Source organism: Dryas octopetala, chromosome 6 (genome assembly GCF_963921425.1).
Source record: "Dryas octopetala chromosome 6, drDryOcto1.1, whole genome shotgun sequence".
Classification (NCBI taxonomy): domain Eukaryota; kingdom Viridiplantae; phylum Streptophyta; class Magnoliopsida; order Rosales; family Rosaceae; genus Dryas; species Dryas octopetala.
In genome coordinates this window covers 4,376,513-4,398,151 of record NC_141371.1, presented here as the reverse complement: position 1 = coordinate 4,398,151, position 21,639 = coordinate 4,376,513, and the positions used below count along the sequence as shown (strand labels likewise).

Sequence of the window (21,639 nt, the reverse complement as noted above, 5' to 3'; positions counted from 1 at the left end):
AATTTTTGTTTACAAATTGATCAAGTCTTTCAATTACTTATTTTTCCTTTTTCTTGGTCACATTAATGGTCTTAGAATCTTGGCCTAGACTTGAATGTTAAATCAAAAAGCAGATCGAGGAATGTATATATATATTTCTTAATTGTATCTACTAATTTAACAATTACTTTTTCCTTGGACCATGTATAGCTCTACAGATTAGGTATTAGTTTTGGCTGTTTTCTTATAGGCTGCTGAAGATTTCCACAATCCTCTCAAGTAAACATGGATGTCTACTCACAAATTTCTTTCTCTTACTCAGAGAGAGAGAGTCATAATCCTTACCCCACATGGTCCACGTTATACATGGCAATGGGCCGGGTTACCCTGTTTGTTATTAAGTACACACGCACTAACTGTGGTGATATTATTTATTATACAAACGGTAAGCAGAAAAACAAGCTGCTGCAAATGGGGCGCTAGTGCCCAGTTTTGCGATCCTCAACTCATCCAGGAATTTATATACAAATTATTACGTGTGGTAATATGAGGTGACATGTCGACCTAGTATTATATGTGTTTGTGATAGATCCGGCCTGCATATATTATTTGTGTGAGAGTTGCACCATACACCAGAACAATTTACACAAGATCTCTGATTACCCAAAAGGAAAAAAGAAAAAAAAAAACTCTTAATTCTGTCCTTGTGTAATCTGTTTTGAGACATGAGAAGAAGCATCTAGCAGTGAGCTAATTAAGTAAAAACGTAACAGTTGAAGTAGTTAAGTAAACTTGATGGGATATGAGCTATATATACATAGGGAAGTGCACTTGGAAAGAGACTTGGGGGCAAACTTGATGGGAAGTGGGTCTAGTAAAAACGACAATAAGTACAATCACTAATTAATTTTTTTTAACATTACTCATCACCTACTCGCGGACAATATATAAGAACGGGTGATCACTTAAGATCTTGGATTCGTCATTCATGATGAATTAGAAAAAGTTGTATGAGCCACAATGATACTCCTTTAACACCAGTTGGTAGGAGTTTGTTGACTGAATTGAAAGAAAAGGCATTCATGATTCATGCATGCATTTTCCTTGAATTAATAAGTGCATTGAATAAAATACGTACAATGATTATTTGGGAAATATTAAATTTAATCACCTATCTGTATAAATTTCGGTTTTAATTTCCATTGTAAAACATAATTTAATCATCACCATCATCTTCTTCTTGTATTCGTTGCTGTATTGGAGAAACGTATTTGTCGCAGAAGTTGAGACAGCGAAGGATCGAGCTACACAGTTTACATGTTGATGATGAAGACGGAAAACACGTAGACGCATGTTCTGTGGCAAGCAGCAGCTTCCAGGAATATGGACGTAAAATGAAACACTTGCCAACCTCATGGAAGCCTAGAAAGGGCAGGTCACCATCTTAGGATTGTAACATATGATATGTGTGTCTGTGTGTGTGTGTGTCATGTCCATTTCGATCTCACTATGCCATAAGGCCCATAATATTAATTCTTCCTCAATTCCTTAATTAATTCTCTCTAGCTAGTAACTAATTTCCACTTTATTAACTAATTAATTAATTAAGCAGGGAATGATTAAATCTAATCAGATAGATAGCTAGTATTGGAGGAATTAATATGAAGACAGGTGTGGTAGTTGAATGAAAGGCAAGATCTATCTAGTGTGAAATATACAAGGGGCATATATTGTGCAGTAGTAGTGCCAGTGTTAATGGGGCTGAAATGGTGTAATAAGTGTGGCAGTTACACTATTAATGTAGCCCATATCCTTCATGATCTTAATTCTTAAAAATATGATATGGATATCTACTTTGCTAGGGATTAACAATTATGACAATGACAACTTTTTATTTTTTCCTCTCTTGATTTGATTGTATATATCTATGTTTCCTTCAAATTCAATTAAGAATTTAAGACACTAATTAACTAGCTGGTTTGAGACTCGTGTACAGAAACTTTCTTTTTTACTTTTAGTTTTAGACTTATTCTAATACTAATTCTAGAAGCTGATTGGAAAGGTGTCTATTATGTTAATTATGTGCATACTACTCCAAAATTTTTCTTTTAAATTAAAAAAAATGAAATAGAGAATTCAAGGAGTTGAATGTGGACTGCAGTCACCATCCCATTAAGAAAGTGGTGACAGGCAAGCAAAAGGCAAATTTAGAGTGCTGAGTACTTAGTAGTGCCAAGGAAATGCACTGTTGATTACTACAGTTCAGGTGGGAATGTGGGATGAGCATAATAAAATTTAGAAAAAATTGTTATTAGCTAGCACAGTGTTATGGCCTTATGGGCAAATTAATTTAATTGATATGTATGTGTAAATGGACCATATGATATGGTGGTGAATATATATATGTGGTCCTGTAGTTGTAGGTAGCTGCAAGGTATCACAAGTTGTTTGGACTTTGGACCTCAAACTGATGATGGGGTCCCACACCCAACTAAGACTTGCAATATGCCATATGCAATTAATATGCAATATTTCTTTTCTCCAAAGCTGTTCCCTTACCCACCTTTAACACACTCCCTCATTTGCCTCTTTTGTTATAAATGAGTGGGCTAGCAGGACACACAAGTGCAGATGAGTGTCTCAAATTCACCCTTTTAAGATCTTTCTCTCTCTCTCTCTCTCTCTCTCTCTCTCTCTCTCTCTCTCTCTGAGTCTCTCAGCAGTACCTTCTCGATCTATCTATCTCTGTAGCTTCTTTGTGATGATGAGAAGGGTAGCTGTAGCTCCCAGTAGTAGTGGCAGGCAGGAAGGCATATATGTGAAGGTGTGTGTTGAGCAAGATGGAGAAGCAGGGCACGTGCATTACTAACTCATCAACATATATATACTGGACCAATATTCCCATTTTAATTTTAATTACATCTCATATATATATGATCCACTCCAGTAACCATATATGAGTTAGTTCTTCATGTGCCCCTCTTCCCCATCATGACCACTCCACCTTATGATTCAATTGTTACCTTTGAAGAACCATGCAGTGCAGTGCTGGATCGATCAGGTACTGGGTCATCAATATTATATTCATGATCCACAATTTAATTCTAATTAATTATTTGCATTTTCTTAGCTATATATATATATATTTTTATATAGTTAGCTACAGAGTTGATTTTCTCTTTTGATATTGTTAAAATGCTATGATAATGAGTAAGGATCACAGTGATTTTTCAACGGTACGTTAATTTATTCAGATGAGTGATCATGACCATTAATTCACTGCTTATTTGATGTATAGTGTTATAATTAAGCAAAAGAATATTCATCAACTAACAATTGCTCTCTCTCTCTCTCTCAAATATATAGTAATAATTAATGCATGAAGAAGAATTAATGATGTTTGGGATACCTTCATATTATAATCATCAGATTAGTGCAGCAATTGATTTCATATATATAATTAATTAAGAAAAACAACTTGTCCTTTCCCTTAAATATTGTCATTTTTTTAAATCATTATAATTCAAAGTGGTTTTATATATAAGGGAATTCTTTTTTATGTATTGTCCCCGAGTATGAGGATGGTTGTCTAATTGTGGAAATACATAATGCTAGCTTTTGAATAAGGAAGAAATCATGCCGTGTCGCCCTAAGGGCTATGAATTAATATTATTTTACAACAATATATGATGCTTGAGCAAATCAATATTAACTGTCATTTTTAACAGTGATCAACATTGGTATATAGCAGAGTAGGAGAATGAAATTAATGAATAAAATAAAAAAGAATAGAAAGAGTGAATAAATTAATTGAAATAAATATTATTTGACATGTACTGGTCTCACTTTATCTCTTCCTTTCTTGCTTTTTTTTTGGAGTACTTTTCATCTCATTTTTTGGTGGGGACATTAATACCACGTTATTATGCCAACATTAATACTTATAATTTCTTTTAAATAGATAGACCCATTACGTTAGTATGGTCAGTAATAAGAGTATCTGATGAGAGGAGGACACATGAGAGGAGGACTCATTGTTTGGTAGTTTTTTACCTGGAGTTGCAGGGATTGCAGATTCTTGCTGTCATTGTGGTGCCAATTATAGCGAAGTAATTGAGCTAATTAATAAGTGATGCTTGTACCAAACAAGTGCATGGATTTCCGAAAATAGCAAGTGATGGGTTGAATGCTCATCACAATGAAATGATCAAGTAGCAAGTACCACCACCAGGGAAACACCACAATATGTATCTCTCTATTCCGTCTCTTCACACTTGCTTCTCATCTACGTCTGACTCACAGCGATAAGCTTCACACACACATCCACAACTTTTACTTTGTTTCTATTCCAACTCTGTAATTCTCTTCAATTTTTGTGTTAACAACAGGCTACTGTTCAAGCCAGATGTGGGTGTTTGTAAGCGACTTAATTTATAGTGTTAATTTCTATCTTAATTTTGTGTTTTTTAGCGATTTAAAGTTGATTTTTCTATATGTGAGAGAGTGAATGCAGAAATTTTGGTCTCACTGCAGAGCATAGAAGCCCTTTTCACACCGACAAAATTTCAATGTTTGGAAAAGGAGACAAACAGCGATCTTTGGATGCCTCAATCATTTCATTGATGAAGTGTAAAGCCAGCAAATTTGCTTCTTTTTATTTTATTTGTTTGTTTTACTTTTTGAGGTATTTTCCCACACAAGATAGAATAGAACTATAGAAGTGAGCCAATCATCATAGCACTTCTTTCAATATCATGACTTTTGAAAATTCAGATTGAATTAATTAAAAGAAGGGTTTATTTCATATTTATTATTTAAATTTTCACGCTTGTTATTTTCACTTTTGTCTTAATATGATACTTAAACTTTTATTTGTCCCAATTGAGTATCTAAATTTTTATTTTGTGTCTAATAGGTACAAAAATAAATTTCTATTAAAATTGTCAACAAAAGTTATTGTTAACAGAAATTCATATGGTACTTAAACTTTTATTTGTCCCAATTGAGTATCTAAATTTTTATTTTGTGTCTAATAGGTACCAAAATAAATTTCTATTAAAATTGTCAACAAAAGTTATTGTTAACAGAAATTCACATGGGTATCTATTAGACACAAAATAAAAGTTTAGATATTCAATTGACAAATAAAAGTTTTGGTATTACATTAAGACAATAGTCAATGTAGTACCTTAAAAGAAAGTACGAGGCTTTATGGCTTGACCAGTTGCAGTTAGTAGGGGTTTTTAGGCCCCGTTTAGTGCTGTGGACAATTTTGTTTCTTCTAGGCCTTGAGCCCTCAAATGTAAAGAAAAGCATGTAACCGTATAAATTACCAGTGGGTGCATAAAACAACTCATAATTGGTATTTTTCTCATTCTTCTTAGTTCCCAGTTCATATTTTTCTAGTTGATTTTAGAAACATGAAACACAGAGTATGTTGTCCACCAGTCCAAGCACTGAAACAAAAGGCAAAAATGGGAACACAATTTGTTGGCATAGTTAATGCTCAAGAGTCAAGACTCAAGAGCTTAAGACCGCATGCTCATTACTACTTTATCGTACCGGACAGACGATTGATAATTTCGTTGCTTTTGTTAAAAATTTCCATCAACTAATATGTCCAAGCCAAATTAGCAGAAAAAGCCAACAACAACACAACACAATACCAACATAGCAAGTAAGACATAAGATTCTAGGTTGGTAATGTGTAAGATGTACATACAATTTGCTGCCAAACATTCTTGGACACAGAAATGGACAAGAGGCCGGCATAGGTACAGTGTGCTGAGTCAGGCTAAATTGCCTCTCTTCAGCAAAGATCATAAGAAAAGGAATCTGATGCACATGGAATCAGCAACTTCTGCTTCAGCTTTGCATTGTGTAGGTGAGAAGTCAGTCAACTGTACTTGTGGATACAAGTATACAACACACCAACTATAACCAATGCTACATTGCAAGACAAAACCTGTACTGGTCAAAAAATCAATGTCACTCCTCTAGCAACCTAACTGAAATTGCTGCATTTGGGTTCACCAAACCAGTCCAAGTAGTCTCTACTAAACCAGGTTCAGACCCTGTGCTAAGGAGTAGTGCTTCCCAAGCCCTTGCCCCCGGCGCAATGTTCTTGTCAACCATTTTCTTCAGCAATTCCATTGCTTTACAAACCAAACCCCTTCGGCACAACCCATATATTATCTCATCAAATGTCGAACAAAAACGAAAGAAAAACTTATCTAACATTTCCTCCATATAAGCACAAGCTTCATCAATGTCACCTTTACGAAACAGACCATCTAGCATAATCCTATATGTCTGCAAGTTTACCCCAACAGCCTTTAAGGTCATCTCACAAAGAAGCTCCCTCGCCCTACTAAGCTCCCCATTCTTACATAATGCTTTTAACAAAATGTTATAAGTAATCAGATTAGGCTTACACCCCAACTCTTCCATACAAGAAATCATCTTTAATCCCTCTTTCACATTACCCTGCTTACACAGACCATTTACATACACATTATAAGTATAAACATCAGGAACCAAACCCAACACAAGCAATTCATCAAATAGCTCATCTGCGTTCCCGTATTCCCCTTCCGAAATAACACCATGTAAAACCATGGTATAACAAACAATGTCAGGCTTAATTCCCTCCACTTTCATCTTACCCAAAACATCCAAAGCATCCAAACCCCTCCCTTGTTTCACCAAAAACCTAATCACATTAGAATAGTCCATCATACCAGGACAAAACCCAACTTTCTCCATCTCTTCCAAAAACCCCATAACCTCTACACCAGCTAAATCCTTTTGTTCACACAGTGATGACAATACCAAAGAACAAATCTTCACATCTAAACCATACTCACGACTGATCATGAAATTCAATATCTCAATAGCGTACTCAGCCTTTCTAATTCCGCACAAAGCAGTAACTAAAATCCGAAAACTCGATTCTTCGAGCCGGATGCTCATATCATGGCTCTTGAGCAAAATTTGGGGCACCAATGCAAGACCTTCACAAGATCCACAAAGCACAGACAGCAATGAGTTGAGCGAGTCCGCAGAAGGGGCACACCTGAACTGAGGAATTCTGTAGAAAAGATCAATGGCGTCCTGAATTCTATCAGCACGGCCATAAAAACTAATCAGATGGGCAAAAATGGATTCGGGTACGTAGAACTTTTCAACGAATTCGAGGCGGTCAAGAACTGGAGGGATGTGGGTGAATTGGGAAGCTTTGGTTAGGGTTTTGAGGACAAAGTGGTAGGCTTCAGGAGTTGGGTCACAGTTGTAGGTGTTAAAGGAGTGTATGAGCGTGGAGAGAAGGTGGTGGGGTTGGTGTGGAGGTGGTGCTGATTGTTTGAGGGTTTGAAATGCTTGGTTTTGGTTGAAGATTCGGTGCCATCTGGTGTTGTAGGGTGAGACTGGCCATTTTCTGTGTTTTCTTAGGAAAAATTTGGTACTGGGTTTTAGAGAAGAGGTCCTCACCATTTTTTTATATGATTCAGATTGTTGTGGATCGTCAACTTGTTTCAATTCAGAGACCCATTGGAGTTTTATGGTTCCTGTATTTTCATAAAGCTCTGTTCTTTTAGCTTTGAAGGAGCTTCAATGGAAGCGAATGAATGTGGTGGAGACTGGAGAGGTGGAACTGGGTCAAGGACTAGCGAGTAAAGACAAACTTGTTGTTTTATCTCGTACGTCATCAAACGCCATGTCGTTTTTGTCAACCTATACATTGGGCCGGGTCGTTACCAAAATATATGATAGGATTGTGAGCCAGACGGGTCTCTAGTAGTTGGTAGGTACCCATAATTTATTTAAATATACTGAAATGAATTTTATTTATTAAATTAAAATAATAAATAATTACAGTGAAAAATAAAAGTAATTAAATTGAATGCATTTCAAGAAAAAAAAAATTAATATGAATGCATTCTAATATAAGATCAAGTGGATTTGTCATACCAAAAACTAAAAATAAAAGTGGTTTAAGGACTGTAAGGTAGCCTATGGGCAAGCCAATGATTCATCAAACGTCCCGAATGGGTTAACCTTCGGGCTGACTCTGGGCCAAATTATTAGACCTAAGCCCAACCTTCTTCAAGAGTCAGTGCTGAGCTGTCTACCGATGAACCTAAGCTGGGTTTCGGTTCAACATATTGGGCCAAATCACAACATGTCCAATTTGATGAAAGAGCCACTTCAATGGGCCGGAGAGTTTGGACTCAAAGTGACCGACCCAAACTCAGTCTCATATATGAGTCTAAATTAGTAAATTTTGACTACCATTTGAACTCGACGTCTATTTTTATTTGAATTTTTAAAGATGAATATTTTGTGAGACTTAAATCTCATTAATTTTAACATAATATGAAAAACAATTTTAAAATAGGAAATACTAAGGTGCAAGTTAGAACAATATTTTTAAATCTCAATCAGTTATTCCTCTAAGGTAACAGGGATATGTAAAAGGGGAATGTTATCCACCTTCTCTAATATACCTTATCCACTAACTTTTTTCTTAAATATTTTCATTCTGCAACGTATTTTTATAATTCGAACCGTTTATTTTTTAAATTATTATTTAAATATTACCTTTGTAAAAATAGAAAATTAGAATTAAATACCAAATACCAATAATTTTTTGGTATAGCATGAAAACCATATAATATTTCAATTGAACTACCAAATTTAAATGTAGTTTTTTAGATTAGGTCACAAATATGTTGGCCCCTTTGATTTGAGCCTTTTCTATTTGACATTTTTATATTTTGACCCACATATGATGAGTGTTAGTTAAAATTTATAAGGTTTTGACAAAATTGCTCTTGAGACTTTTATATTATCTTGAAAATTTGCTAATATAGTCTCAACTTCACATTTAGTTGTGACTGTATGACGCTAACAACTTCAAATTTAATTGTGACTAAACGACAGTCACATCTAAGTTGTGAGACAGTCACAGTTAAGTTGTGACTTAATTAAATTTTTTTACAGAAAAACTACTTTTACTAAAAATAATATATAGTATAGTAGTGTGAGTTGTCTCTTTTAATTTACCAAAACAGTGACAGTTAAGTTATGCCTAGATTGATTTTTTTTTTATAATACAATATAGTATAAATTAATGTAATATTATTTTTATTTTTTTATTGTAGTGGCATGTGATGTAATATTTATAAATTCTAATACTTTTTACTTTATTAATTTGTTTGACATTTCAACTAGTACCTAATCTAAAATGCTATTCAATTTTGATACTTAAACTAAAAAGTTATTCAAATTTAGTAGTTAAAATCAATAGACCTTTATAAAAAATTAACTAAATCGAAAATCGTTTGGTCATATAATCAGTATTAAATAAACAAACAATGAATGAAACTGTTATTAAAACTGTTTGTTTATTTGATCACAATTACATAATTAAATAATTTTTTATTTGATTATTTTTTACGAAAATAATTTTTTTAAAATAATTTAAAAAATAAAAATTTTAGATCATGAAAATACACTATAAAATAAAAATAATAAATAAAAAAATTGGTAGACAAAGTGCCTAAGATTACTTTCGTAAAACAGACCAAACGCTAAAATTCTCAAAATAACAAAAAGCTCACCATTTTCGTGGCCGGAAGAGAGAAGCAAGCTATTGGGCATTTGGGCAACAACTCTGATGCAACTATGCAAGTGATCAGGCGTGGGCCTCACAATAGCATTACTTTTGTAAGACTAGCATTACTTTTGTAAGACTAGGTGCATTGATTTTAGTTAGGCTTTTTATCAATTTACACGCCAAAATTTTGTCCCGATTTTCATTTCATCACTCAATAAAATTTTTGACTCAATATGGCACCTTAATTTAAAAAAAATTTCAATGTCAAACCTCTGGTAATTTCCGTCCATTTTAGGGGTTTTTCTGTTTTTTTAGGTTTTTTTATGGCTTTTTATCACTTTACCCATTTGAATTTTGACTCATTTTTCACTTCACCACCTAATAAAAAAAATTGACACAATGTGGTACCTGAATTTAAAAAGTTTTGCAATGTACAACTTTCGTCTAATTCCGTCAAAATTTCTATTAAACAATGATCACATGTGTCGCATGTGACCTATTTTTAAAGGACATTTTGGTTTTTTTATGTCCAATTGTATTTAAAATATATGTGGACAAATGAGATAATGACATTTGTCATTTTCTAAACTTTTTATTTTTTAGCAACCCCACTTTATTTGGACCAATAAGAAGTTTACACATGTCTTTTTTACTTAAGAATTAATTTTTTTAAATATTCTCATTATTGTATGTATTTAATATACATCCATTATTATTTTTGGAAGACAAAAAAAAAAAACCCACACCACCCTCACCCAACGCACCCACCCAGTCACGAAACCTCCATCATTTCCAGAGATCTTGCAACTTACACAAACTTCCTCCTCAACCCCACCTCCACTCTACCACCAAACTCAACAACTTAATCTCCAAAAAAATCTCTTTTTTCATTCATAAGGCTTTAATTTTAACCCTTTCATTTTCAAACCCCTCTCAAACCCTCTCTCCCATTTCTTCATCACCCCCAGATCTCCACATAAAACTAGTTTGTGTTAGGGTTGCTACTGTTTACTTGTGCAAAAAAGATAAAAGAGGAGGTGGATTTTCAGAAGAGAAAGAAAGAGAGAAAGAGACAGAGGGAGAGAAGGGAGGGGGCTGATCGGGAGGGAGGGAGGGGGAACGAGGTGGTCGGAGTAACGGACCGTCAGCAGTGGTGGAGGGAGGGGCGCCGGTGGATTGCTGCTGTATTTTCTGGCAGAAAGGGGAGAAGAGAGAAAGAAAGAGGAGCTGTGGGGCTGCCATGACAGATCTGGGAAGAAGAAGGAGGTATTTGGTTTTAGATTTTTTTTTTTAATAAAATAAAATGATAAAAAAAAAATAAAGAAATTGTGTTTGAATGTGCGGTAAAAAAAAGTGTTGGATTAAAAAGTTTAGAAAATGACACATGTCATTATCTCATTTGTCCACATATATTTTAAATACAATTGGACATAAAAAAACCAAAATGTCTTTTAAAAATAGGTCACAGGTGACCATTTTTTAATAGAAATTTTGACAAAATCAGACGGAGGTTGTATATTGCAAAACTTTTTAAATTTAGGTGTCACATTGATTCAAATTTTTTTATTAGGTGGTGAAGTGAAAAATGGGTCAAAATTCAAGTGGGTAAAGTGATAAAAAGTAATAAAAAAACCTAAAAAAACAAAAAAGCCCCTAAAATGGACGAAAAATTGGACAGAAGTTATCAGAGGTCTGACATTGAAATTTTTTTTAAATTAAAGTGCCACATCGAGTCAAAAATTTTATTGGGTGGTGAAGTGAAAATCGAGACAAGTTCAGGTGGGTAAGTTGATAAAAAGCCTTTTAGTTATAGCATTACTTTTGTAAAAGCATGTGTATTAATTTTAGTTATATGCTAAAAATATAACTATAATTTTTAGTTAAAATTATAAATTTGTACATTGGTAAATATTATAGTTAAAATTTATTTATTTAATTTAGAAAATATTTTTATATATATTTTTATAAATTAATATAATTTATTAATTATATTAATGAGATCTTTAATATAAATATAATATTGAATATATTAAAAAAAACAAGTGAATTAAGACCCAGCCAACTATTGAATATTGTAATTTAATTACTTTTGATTGGCTGATGCATGTAAAAAAGTTAAAAAAAAAAAAAATTGAATGGATTGAGACCCAGCCAACTATTTTTAATTTTAAAAGGGAAAAATTTACAAACATGACACATACTTTGATGGTTGTTTCATTTCAGGACATTAATTTTGCTTTGTGTTAATGAAGGACACATACTTTCATTTTGTATTAATTAAGGACCATGTTTTTTTTTTTTTTTTTTTTTTCAGTTTTTATCTCAACTTTGGTCCGACATTTGACCCATCAAAACTCCACCAAATTCAAAAAAATTATACTGGGTTTAAAGATATGCATATCCTCTTTACAACCATATAAAGATTACCCAAATCGGATCTCTACAACTCCAGATAATCGGCCCTAAAGTAGGGTACCCGAAATTGTTTGATTTTCCAAATTTTTTTCTAGAGGTCCGATTGGATAGTTTCGGGTACCCTACTTTTGAGCCAATTATCTAGAGTTGTAGATGTCCGATTTAAGTGATGTTTATATGGTTGTAAAGAGGAGATGCATAGCTTTAAATAAAGTATAAGTTTGCTAAATTTGGTAGAGTTTTGATGGGTCAAATGTTGAGCCAAAGTTGAGATAAAACAGGGTCCTTAATTGACACAAAATAAAAGTATGTGTCATTCATTAACACAAATCAAAATTAATGTCCTGAAATGAAACAGTCATCAAAGTATGTGTCCTGTTTGTAAATTTTTCCCATTTTAAAATGCCACCAGGCCCACCACACTCTTCTAATTGACTGATGTATGTAAAAAAGTTAAAAAAACAATTGAATGAATTGAAACCCAACCACCACGTGCAATTAACACCAAGTGTGCAACGATTATATATTTCAACTGTCACAAGTGGGCCAGCTTCTTCGCATACAGACTGGATGGGACCCAGCCATAGGGAAGCTAACCAATCAGCATGTGCCACCTCGTCATTTTCTCTCTCCTGCTGTGCACAATGGGGTCCAACCTTTTCTAGACTTTTGAGCTTGCAATAGCTAAATTTTTTGCTAAACTTAGCTAAAAATTTAGCTATTGCAATTTTAGCTTAGCTTTTAGCTAATCAATGTAGTTAATTTTTGTGACTTTTAGCTAAAGCTAAAATTTAGCAAAAAGAAAATTTAGCTAAATGCTAACCAATGCAGATGATTTTTGTTACTTTTTGCTAAATTTTAGCAAGCTAAATTTAGCTAAAAATTTAGTTATTGCAAGCTCAAAAGTCAAGAAAAGGCAGGACGCCATTGTGCATAGCAGCTGTCAGCAGGAGAGAGAAAACGAAGTGGTGGTGCACGCTGATTGGTTAGCCTCTCTGCGACTAGGTCCCATCCGGTCTGTATGTGAAGAAGCCGACCCACTTGCACACTTGTGACTGCTGCACACTTTGTGTAATGGCACATGATGGCATTTTTTTTTTGTTTTTTACATGCATCAGCCAATCAGAGTGTGGTGTCATTTGAAAATTAGAAAATTAGGATTAAATACCAAATCCTAATAATTTTTTAGTATAGCATGAAAACCATATAATATTTCAATTGAACTACTAAATTTAAATGTAGTTTTTTAGATTATGTCACAAATATGTTGGCCCATTTGATTTGAGTCTTTTTCATTTGACATTTTTGTCATTTGGCCCACATATGATGGGTGTTAATTAAAATTCATAAGGTTTTGAAAAAATTGCCCTTGAGGCTTTTATATTATCTTGAAAATTTGGTAATGTAGTTTCAACTTCGCATTTAGTTGTGAGTGTCGTTAAGATTGTACGACACTCACAACTTCAAATTTAATTGTGACTAAACGACAGTCACATTAAAGTTGTGACTTAATTGAATTATTTTTAGAAAAATTATACTACAATATAGTATAAATAAAGGTCAAAATAATACTTTTACTCAAAATAATACATAGTATAGTGGTGTGAGTTATCTCTTTCAATTTACCAAAACAATCACAATTAAGTTGTGACTGGATTGATTATTTTTAAATATAATATAGTATAAATTAATGTAATATTTGTGATGTAATATTATTTTTATTCTTTTATTGTAGTGGCATGTGATGTAATATTTGTAAATTTTAATACCTTTTACTTTATTATTTTGTTTGAATTTTCAACTATTAGCTAATCTAAAATGCTATTTAATTTTGGTACTTAAACTAAAAAATTATTGAAATTTAGTAGTTAAAATCAATTGACTTTTTAAAAATTGACAAAAGTTGCGACGTCTTTTACATGCATCAGCCAATCATAATTTTCTTTTGACAAAAATTGACAAAAGAAAGTTATGTATTTCTTTAAATTAAAAACATTACAATTAAAGAAAAACTTTTGTTATTTTATAAATACAATTAAATAAAAACATTACAATTTAAATATGTATTAAAATAATACTATTTAAATATATTTAATATTATACTCATATTAGAGATTTCATTAAAATAATTATAATAGTATAATTATTAAATTATATTAATTTATATATTTTAATTTATAAGAATATACATTAATATACTTTCTAAATTAAATATGTAAATTTTAGTTATAATATATACTAATGTATAAATTTATAATTTTAGCTAAAATAGTTTTTAAATATTGCTTTTAGGCTTTTAGCTATAGGCCTATAGTTATAAACTTATAGTTAAAATGCACCTACTCGAAAACAGAGCAAACTCTAAAATTCTTAAAATAACAAAAAGCTGACCATTTTCGTGGCCGCCCATGTGAAGGAAGAGAGAATCAAGCTATTGGGAATTTGTGCAACAACTCTGGTGCAAGTGTTCTGGCGTGGCCTCACATCCATGTAGGAGAAAGAGGTGCAACAGGCTGAAATAGATGACGTCACCTGATATCTAAAACTGTGCATCAACGGCTGATATGAATGCAAAACATCTGCATTCCATTTTTTAATACATAAATTTAATAAAATTAGAACATTCAATTCAAAATTAATTGACAATGAATGAAGAAGCTTAAGACTTATAAACACATATATTAAACTTTAATTTTTTGATGTGAGACATTGCTCCACATTACTCTCAACATGCCCCTGCATGTGTGGGGAGATTTTGAGCCTTACACGTGAACAAATTATATTGGGTGACGTGGGAGCACGTGTGGTCGTTGGGCCTTACACACAAATAACCAAGCTCTGATACCATAATAGAATTAGAGCATCCAACCCAAAATCAATTGACAATAAATGGAGAGACTCAAGACTTATAAACATATATACTAAACTTTAATTTTCTGATGTGAAACATTATCCAACATTACTCTCAACAAAATTAACGTAGAAAACAACTACTCGAAAACAGAGCAAACTCTAAAATTCTTAAAATAACAAAAAGCTGACCATTTTCGTGGCCGCCCATGTGAAGGAAGAGAGAATCAAGCTATTGGGAATTTGTGCAACAACTCTGGTGCAAGTGTTCCGGCGTGGCCTCACATCCATGTAGGAGAAAGAGGTGCAACAGGCTGAAATAGATGACGTCACCTGATATCTAAAACTGTGCATCAACGGCTGATATGAATGCAAAACATCTGCATTCCATTTTTTAATACATAAATTAACGTAGAAAACAACTCCACTTGTCTTGGTCTTGGTCTTGGTCTTGGTCTTTTTATATGGCCAACCATGAGGTCAATTGTCTTCCTCACCTGTAATTAACTATGGGGTTTTCCTGCATTGAAAGTATCATTTCGACTAAAAAAAAAATGTTCCAACTTTGAACTAGAACTATTCGATTCAAAATATAATAAGAGCTCTGCGTTAAGACAGTGAATGAAGGCTTCACTAAATATGGGAAGTATTTTAAATTATGAACAAAAAAAAGTTCAAATTCACATATTAATTAATAAAAATTTACAATATAAAAATTCATCAAGATTTTTAATTCTCAAGTTCATACATCAACTAACAAATCAAGACTACATTCTAGATCAATTTCCACAACCTTAAATATAGTACATGATTTTCAAACGTTTCATTGTCAATAATTGGAATTAAAAAGAACAACAAAAAAATTAGAAAGACTATTTTCCTGTAATTCAAACTTGGAGGCGGTCAGCATACCATGCACGTATCTTAGGGTTTATTATATACATGGCCAAAAATAAAAAGTCATATATACTATACCCGGCCACTTGCGACAAGCCCTCCCGCCTCCTTCCACAAAATTACTATAAATAAGCATCCTCATTTCTTAAGATTGCACATTTCCATTCCTTCATTTCTCAAGATTGCATCTTTCCATTCCCTCATTTCTCAGGATTTACTTTTATCATGGAACAAGCAGGCACACCATTAGCAAACGCACCATTAGTAGACACATCACTAATAGATGCACCATTAGCAGACACATCACCATTAGCAAATGCACCATTAGCAAGCGCACCATTAGCAAATGTTCATCCCGCGGTTCCGATCATCAGCCCTCACTTTTGCAGTCCACAATCTTTGGATCTTGAGATTGTGAGAAAAGTTTTGACCTTAACCGATGGTGATTTTACAGTGACTGATATCAATGGTAACATCATTTTTAAAATGAAAGGAGCTCATTTAACTCTTCATGGTCGCCGAGTTTTACTTGACACTGCTGGACATCCCATTATCACTCTGCAAAAGAAGGTAATAATTAATCAAGTTTTACTAGTTAATTCATTAATATTTTGCATGACGAGTTTGGCTATATATGGTATAGAGACAACATATGACATACAAAATGATCTAGTAATGAAAATTAATATTTATATTTAATAATAGTAGAAAAGTAAACGGTTAAGATTCAAGAAGTAAAAGTATTTGTATGTCATATTTATTCGTTTGTGTAATGTAATTTTTGTTGAATGAGATATATATTGAGATCCTACATATGAACTTAATAATACAAATACAACGACATCCAAAACCAGCTAGGCCTTTGATTTTGAACTAATTGATTCTTCATGTAATTATGCATGTATAGTTGAGGACTGCACATAATAGATGGGAAGTGTTTAGAGGGGATAGCACACACTACAGGGACCTGGTTTTTAGTGCTATGCGGTCTTCAGTGCTCCAATTAAAGACCGAATTGGATATCTTCTTATCAAATAACACAGCAGAGATTGCACCTGACTTCAAGGTTAATGGAAGTTGGCTTGAACGATCATGCATCGTATATGCTGGGAACTCCTCCACCAATATTGTTGCGCAAGTAATTATATTTTCTAACCAGCTAAAATATTAGTTCGTTTAATTTTTTAGAAAAATATTGATTGGTATAAACATATAATATCGCAGATGCGTAAGAAGGACAGTTTTAGGAGCGTGTTGTTTGGGAAGGACAATTTCATGGTGACAGTGTATCCTGGGATTGACTATGCATTCATTGTGGCGATTATTGTGATTCTTGATGAAATTAATTAACCGTGATGCTCACATTTTATAAACTACTTTCTACTAATTTGTTGTTTACGCTATGTAATTTGCTTCTTCTCCCTCTCTGTTTGGGTTTGGCTTCCTTTATCAGTTTTCTCTCTTTTCTGTGTTCCCACCTCTGTTTTGGGGCTTTGTTTTGTCTTTCCTTTTCAGCCTTGGTGGCCAATAATACGTATTATTCATAATATAAAAAAGTCTCGTTTAATATATATCAACTTATCAATGATGTTGAGTTGATTAATTTGTTCACATAGTGATGACAATATCAAAGAACAAATCTTTACATCTAAACCATACTCACGACTGATCATGTAATCCATGCATTATCTCAATAGCATACTCAACCTTTCTAATTAGTAATTCCACACAAAGCAGTATCTTAAATCCGAAAATGCTCATAGTATGGGTCTTGAGCAAAATTTGGGGCATCGTTCTAAGACATTCACAAGACCCACAAAGCACCAATAGCAATGAGATGAGTGAGTCCGCAGAAGGGGCACGCCTGAACTTGGGAATTCTGTAGAAAAGATCAATGGTGTCCTGATCATTTTATCAGCACGGCCGTAAAAACTAATAATGTGGGAAAATGGATTCGAGTAAGTTGAACTTAATTTATATGAATGCATTTCCAGCAAAAGTAGAAATTAATATGAATGCATTCTAATATAAGATCAAGTGGATTTGATATACCAACAAATAAAAAAAAAGTATTATTGTCATTTTGCTTTTCATACTATTATACTTGTATCAGTTTGCTTCGCAGACTTTTAATTTGAAAAATTAAGAACTCTTGACTTTTTCAGTCTTGCCAATTGAGGTTATTTTGTCAATTTGCACATTTTTCATCCAAATTTCCGTTTGCATAACACCATGTGCCAATCACGTGAGGTCCTTTTTTAGGGTAAAATGGTCTCTTCCATTTAGATCTTACCATTTTTCCCTCTTTCATTTCTCGCTAAATTTGGATCAATCATCCTTCTATAAACGGAGTTTTGGATGGAAAATATGTAAATTGACGAAATAACCTTAATTGGCAAAATTGAAAAAGTCAGAGTTCTTAATTTTTCAAATTAGAAGCATGAGAAACAAACTGATACAAGTGTAATAGTATGATAAATAAAATGACATTAATCCCTAAAAACAAAGTGGTTTAAGTTTATTAGACATAAGCCCAACCTTCATATCACAAGAGTCAGCTCGAGCTACCAACCAAAGAACTTAGGTTGGGTTTCGGTTCATCGTATTAGGCCAAGCCATAACAGGTTGGTGGGCTAGCCCATTAATGACCCTTAAATTTGTATTCGAGGGATGTTATGGTTGTCTTAATGGCATTTTTATTGATCCGTAATCGAAATTCAATTCTTCCAAAATAAGGAGCTGGATTCTGATTCATGTGTTTATTAATCATATGAGAATAAAACATAAGTGAGACCCACATGATATCATGAATTCAATTCTTTATTTTGGAGAAATTGAATTCTTGAGTGGGGGTGGTATTTTGATTCCTTATTTTTTTTTTCATTATGCCCTTACATTATTAGCTAGCATATAAATAATTTATTTTGAACAAGGGCATTTAGTAATCAAATACCCACATAATATCATTCATACTCTGATTTCAGATAGTTTAGTAAATAGCTTCAATAGAAATCTAATTCCTCCTCAATCCAATTCTTCATCAATTCAATTTCTCCTCACCTTGTTTGTGAAAAATTGCACTGTTCCCCTGTATCAAGTTTTTTTGTTAATTTTACTTATTTAGAGTATGCGGACCCCATTTTTGTGTTGGCATGATGATAAATTTATGTTACATGAACCAAAAATAAAGCATGAGCGTTCTTTTTGTTCATTTAATTTGTAATTTTTGTTATATTCATTTTTCTTTTAAAATATAAGAATTTTTTTTTGGAAAGAAAATATAAGAGGTTAATTGGTTTATCCCACATCAATTAAAAATAGGGTGCGCACATGTTTAGTAAGTAAATTTAACGGAAAACTTAATGAAAGGGGGACTTTGCAATGTCCCTCAAACTTTTTTTTTTTTTTTTGGAGAAGAAGATCAGATTATCATTAATTAATGAGGCGGAAGTACATGAGAAAAAATGGTTAGGAGCAGCCAAGGAGACGCATCCTCAATCCAAGCAACAAAATTATTGGAAGAAAGAGCAAATTTGGCAACAGTATGGGCTGCCAAATTGACAAGCAAAAGAGGGGAATTGAATACACATTTCACGAACATCTTCAACAAGCTCCCCATCGCTACCAAGGTAGCAGGCAGAGGAACACAGCTTCGAAACCACCTCCTGAGCATCATCACGGATCACCGCGCCGAGCCCACGAATACCAGAGCTCGTCACCACTGGGCACTACCAATGGGATGGGATGGATAGAATGAATGAATCTGGAGCTTTGAAGCAGCTTCAATGGAAGCGAATGAATGTGGTGGAGACTGGAGAAGTGGGAGTGGTCAAGGACTAACGACAACCTTGTTGTTTTACTCTTATCTCGTAATTCATGAAACGCCACGTCGTTTTTGTCAATCTATTCATTGGGCCGGGTCGTTGACACCACTAAATATGAATTTATTTCTTAAATTAAAATATTAAATATTTACAGTGAAAGAGAATAAATAATTAAACTGAGAAGTTCTGCATCACTACAATTTATATGAATGCATTTCCAGCAAAAAAAGAAATTAATATGAATGCTTTCTAATATAAGATCAAGTGGATTTGTCATTTGTCATACCAAAAAATAAAAATAAAGTGGTTTAAGGACTGTAAGGCAGCCCATGGGCAGGCAATGATTCATGAAAACGTTCCGAAATGGGTTAGCCTTTGGGCTGGACTCTGGGCCTAATTATTAGACATAAGCCCGACCTTCATATCTCAAGAGTCAGGTCAAGCTGCCCACTGATGAACCTAGGCTGGGTTTCAGTTCATCGTATCGGGCCAAGCCTCGACAGGTTGGTGGGCTGCAAGCCCATTAATGATCCTAAAATTTCTATTCAAGGGATGTTATGATTGTCTTAAATGTCGTTCCATGTTAGTATAGAAATTGATGTGGTAAAATTCAACAATGTCACATCAGCTTAATTAGGTGATGAGCATCACCACCACCATCATTCATTCTTATGAGATTCATGGACACACTCAAACTCAAAGTATGGATCCAATTGGATGAAAAAACCACTCCTTTCCAATGGGCCGAAGAGGTTCGACTCAAAGTGACTGGAGGACCCAAACTCATTCTCATATATGAGACTCAAAATATGCTGAACCATTTTGGTGCCCCCCCCCCCCCCCCCCCCCCACGTAGCTGACGTCAACTATAAATGCCATATAATATATTGACGTCACCTGAGCATTAGCGGCTGATATGAAAGGAAACATCTGCATCAATTTTTTAAGGGTCCATTAACATGCAGGTATTAGCACCTAAAATTATTAACCAAAACCACCCAAAGCCCCTTTCTTTCTTTGCGGGCCAACTATCACAATTCTATTATTCTTTTGCGGACACCACATCCACTGGATAACAAAAATTAAAAATACCTGCCGTGTCCTCACCAACTGCAACATGCCAAAACACTAATAAACTGAAACTGCAAGTCAGCAACTCCAATAAACTGCAGTTTCAACTCTAATAAATTGCAGTTTCTGCAGTTTCAGTTCACTTACAGTTCCAGAAACTGCAGTTTCAGTTCACTTGCAGTTTCAGAAACTGCAGAAAGTTCACTTGTAATTCCAGAAACTGCAGTTTCAGTTCACTGTAAACTGCATAAACTGCAGTTTTTTATGCAGTTTCAGTTCACTTGCAGTTTCAGAAACTGCAGAAAGTTCACTTGTAATTCCAGAAACTGCAGTTTCAGTTCACTGTAAACTGCATAAACTACAGTTTTTTATGCAGTTTCAGTTCACTTACAGTTTCAGAAACTGCAGAAAACTGCAGTTCTAGAAACTGCAGAAAAATGCAAAAAACTACAGTTTGACTTCAAATGGCATAAATGCATAAAGAGAGAAGATGAACGTGAAGAGAGAAGAAAGAGAAAGACAAAAAGGAAATAAAATGGCAATTGATCAGATTTCAAGATAAGCCAGCTAGCTGCAACTTACCTTGTTATTAAAAAAAACTAATTGGTGCACTAGAGAGTAAAAATAATAAGTAAAAGGTACCTTAGAGTAATTAATTCATTTTTTAAATACATAAGATGATAAGATCAGAAGAGTAACGTAGAAAACAACTCCAAACCACATGTTCTTGCATGGGCTTTTTGGTCGTCGTCAACCATGGTGTCAATTCTCTATTTGTCTTCGTCTCAGCTAAGTATCTTTCAACTTTGAACCAGAAATATATATTCAATTCAAAATATAATAAGAGCTCGATCTGGATTACGACATTGAATGAACCACTATATTTCTCAATTCCCACTACTGCTTAAATTAATTTGGGATTACTTACACTTTCCATCCTTGAAGTATAGGCTATTTTTCCATATTAGTACATGATATTCAAAGCAT

The 21,639-nt window shown here is 33.6% G+C and overlaps 2 protein-coding genes across 2 annotated transcripts; one reads left to right on the top strand and one right to left on the bottom strand.

Moving 5' to 3' along the window:
* Positions 1–5,546: 5,546 nt before the first annotated feature.
* On the bottom strand, positions 5,547–7,580 carry LOC147281351 (Pentatricopeptide repeat (PPR) superfamily protein). Its single transcript, XM_086248747.1, has one exon. The coding sequence runs from the start codon at positions 7,468–7,470 to the stop codon at positions 5,968–5,970; it is 1,503 nt and encodes a 500-aa protein (XP_086104873.1). The 5' UTR covers positions 7,471–7,580; the 3' UTR covers positions 5,547–5,967.
* Positions 7,581–15,906: 8,326 nt separating this feature from the next.
* Positions 15,907–17,316, top strand: LOC147281350 (protein LURP-one-related 10-like). The gene is made up of 3 exons (XM_086247779.1): positions 15,907–16,327; positions 16,665–16,895; positions 16,982–17,316. Exons 1-3 carry the CDS (start codon positions 15,983–15,985, stop codon positions 17,105–17,107), a joined length of 702 nt encoding a protein of 233 aa, XP_086103905.1. The 5' UTR covers positions 15,907–15,982; the 3' UTR covers positions 17,108–17,316.
* Positions 17,317–21,639: the final 4,323 nt, after the last annotated feature.